Source organism: Odontesthes bonariensis, chromosome 22 (assembly GCF_027942865.1).
Source record: "Odontesthes bonariensis isolate fOdoBon6 chromosome 22, fOdoBon6.hap1, whole genome shotgun sequence".
Taxonomy (NCBI): Eukaryota; Metazoa; Chordata; class Actinopteri; order Atheriniformes; family Atherinopsidae; genus Odontesthes; species Odontesthes bonariensis.
This window is the reverse complement of record NC_134527.1, coordinates 676,870-679,719: the sequence shown is the minus strand read 5'-3', so window position 1 is coordinate 679,719 and position 2,850 is coordinate 676,870. Positions and strand designations below refer to the sequence as shown.

General features: G+C 36.9%; 1 protein-coding gene across 2 annotated transcripts; it reads right to left on the bottom strand.

Moving 5' to 3' along the window:
- Positions 1-333: 333 nt before the first annotated feature.
- On the bottom strand, positions 334-2,391 carry LOC142372719 (Golgi-associated plant pathogenesis-related protein 1-like). Of its 2 annotated transcripts, none has more exons than XM_075455672.1 (6): positions 2,331-2,391; positions 2,140-2,166; positions 1,761-1,970; positions 1,452-1,529; positions 1,010-1,159; positions 334-722 (listed from the first exon to the last, which is right to left on the bottom strand). In XM_075455672.1, exons 2-6 carry the CDS (start codon positions 2,144-2,146, stop codon positions 718-720), a joined length of 450 nt encoding a protein of 149 aa, XP_075311787.1. In that variant the 5' UTR covers positions 2,147-2,166; positions 2,331-2,391; the 3' UTR covers positions 334-717. The 2 variants fall into 2 exon arrangements, with proteins under 2 accessions (XP_075311787.1, XP_075311786.1); XM_075455671.1 differs by having other exon boundaries at positions 337-722; positions 2,355-2,371.
- Between the last annotated feature and the right edge of the window lie 459 nt (positions 2,392-2,850).

Below are 2,850 nucleotides of genomic sequence, written 5' to 3'. Positions count from 1 at the left end.
GCACATCCCAACGCACTCACATCCCAACGTACGCACATCCCAACGTACGCACATCCCAACGTACCCACATCCCAACGTACGCACATCCCAACGTACCCACATCTCGGTCCCACCTACAGCTTTTTGCAGCTTTCTAATTAATGGTGGAAGTTCAATGGTGAATCTATTTTTCATTATCGTCATATTGCGTAATTGTACCATGAACGGACAACATAAAATATATAAAAGGGCATTTTTTCATACTCATGTGTAAAATGTATATATATTTGTGCAGGGTAAAACTCAACAGTGAGCTTTAACATCTTTTAATAGTTCAAATTAAACCGTACATGCATGAAATGTAGAAATTGCATATCCTCATTAATTTGTTTCATTTTCATGACACACCATGTCATTAAAAAAACAATTCTAGAGTCTCAGAACTACTTTATGTCTTAAATACTCACTCATTTATGCAACAGTTAAGATTTCTTACTCTTATTTTATCACTAAGATAAACTGAAATTCAGCTTACAAATTATGTTGCACTCCACAACTTTGTAACACACTGTTTATTTTTTCTGTTTTACATATTGAATTTTGTGTCAAAGGTACACGTGATGTTAGCGAGGGTCTTCATCATCTACAGCAGCGTGCAGCTTCTCCTCTTCCTTCTTCCTCTCATCGGAGGTTTGGTCTGCTGCTGCTGCCTCTCTGCTGGCTGTAAAGCTACAGCTTTTATTCTGGAAGGTGACATTGAATATCATTTAAAATATATTATGTAAAAGTAATATGTTTTCAAGATGGAACTGCTGTGTAGCTCAAATGCTCTGTATCTGCATGTGCAACACAGAACCAACTCGTATCAAACCATAGCTCATTTTTTGTTCTGTGCAAAAGCACATCCTGAAACTTCTTGGGCGCTTAGTTCTTGCTGCATTTTTTTATGTTTACTGAGTGAATAAGTCCTCAAAGTTTAAAACACATGTGTAACTAAGAATACAATATGCAAACTGAGGTCATTTGTTACCTTTTGGGAGGACATTGCTCTGAAAGTAGCCCTCATTAGTAAAGTTGCCAGCTGGGCGGTACTGCCCAACCACAAAGACCATGTTGCCACTTGTGGCCATGCCCACACCCAGTTCTTTGCTGTTCTTCCATACCACCTGAGTGAAATGTCCTTCATGAAGAAACACAGCAGCACAGCAAGAGTAAGAGAGTGTGAAAATTAAATTATATTCAGAGAAACTAAAACATTAGGTCAGTGGAAGGTACATTTTTAACATTAGGTTCATTTCTCCCACATTATAAACATTACAGAATAAATAACCCTGACTTTTATTTCCATTCTTATGGTTTGATCTCACAGTGATGGAAACATGCATATTTTTTTTACACATTTCATTATATATATTTTATATTTCAGAGGAGGTCCTCAGGTGTGTGATTTATTTATTTATTTTCTTTCTTACCAGTATTGCTGTGAAATCCTGGCTTGCTGAAGTCGTAATCCTTGATCTCACTGTACCATGAATCGACAGCTTCTTTCCCTGAAACATGAGATGGATCAAGCAAAAAACCTCACATGAATATTGGAGTTTGTAGTTCGCTAGCTTCAGAACCATAACAGAGTGTTACAGTAGTCTCAATTTAAAGTGATCGCTCTGGAATTTCTCAATTTTAAGGTTACACACATATTTGAATTAAACTTGAATAGAATCTGATATGATTGTGAAAGTACATTTGACAATCAAATGAAAAATACATAAAACATAGTCCACCTGTTGGTCTGATAACTCTACTGCTTGACATGGAATAGACATTCTCGCCATCTTTAGTGTGACTGTGACCCAGGCGTTTTTTTGCAAGCATCACATCAGCCCATTTCTGGGCTGCTGCAGTCAGATCGCTGTTGAGGGTCAGTGGCGGCGCTTGGTGCATCGCCCTGTAGGTGTTGTGGGTCTCCAGGAACTCCTTCTGAAAGCTTTCATCTGCAAAACAACTATGAATAACTAAAGAGCTTTTATTTTTTACAGGAAACATGTCTACTGTTGAAGCAGACAAGATTTAGGTATAGATGTAGACTGGATTAGTCAGAATGTAAATGTTCTTAACGATGATGCTGTGGGTAAGACTTCTTAAGAAAGAGAATGCACTTACCTGCCATTGTTTGTGTGGATACAGAAACTAAAATTGAATAGAAACAAAGTTAACAATCAATCAACAAAAATCCAGTAAATGCTAATAAATTGCCAGAGCATCATTCTTGTACACAGTTACAATAATTTAATCTATTCAGAAACCATTGATTTATCAAATTTTAAAGATTTAAATGAAAATATTCTCCTCACAGTGCAGTTGTCTGTAGTGTTTACCTGATTCAGGAGGCTGAAGGTCTAGATAAAGCTTCTGTTTTGAAGCTGATACTTATGTACAGAAGTGGAACCTGCCCACCCTCATGGATGCTTGTAGGAGGAGACTGACGAGAAACAATAAGACAGATTGGTTTCTCCAGAAAATTACCTTTGTCTTACTCTTCCTTGTAAAAATGCCTTTAGTTTTCCTTGAAGGAAACAGGTTTTTCTTGTTTCACTTCACATTCAGTTTCACTTTGTGTGCAACTCATTGTGCTTGGCTGATGATGTTAAGCAAGGATAGAGACAATAAATGTGTTTATATAAAAATAAGAAAAAATAGAAGAAGAAAGCAGATTTGGCTGCTCAGACATATGGATGCCACTGTGAATATACAATGTTCAACATCTCATTTCTCACTAATTTTATAGCCATACATTTATGAGACTGCTTCATAAAATTTGTGATATTGATCAATGTTGAGATGTTTCAGTGAGGGCTGATCAGCCAACTCATC

Coding starts and splice junctions, on each gene's coding strand:
- LOC142372719 (XM_075455672.1), bottom strand. Junction 1,530..1,760: donor TAGAGTTATCAGACCAACAG/GTGGACTATGTT, acceptor CTCATGTTTCAG/GGAAAGAAGCTGTCGATTCA. Junction 1,160..1,451: donor AGGATTTCACAGCAATACTG/GTAAGAAAGAAA, acceptor TTCTTCATGAAG/GACATTTCACTCAGGTGGTA.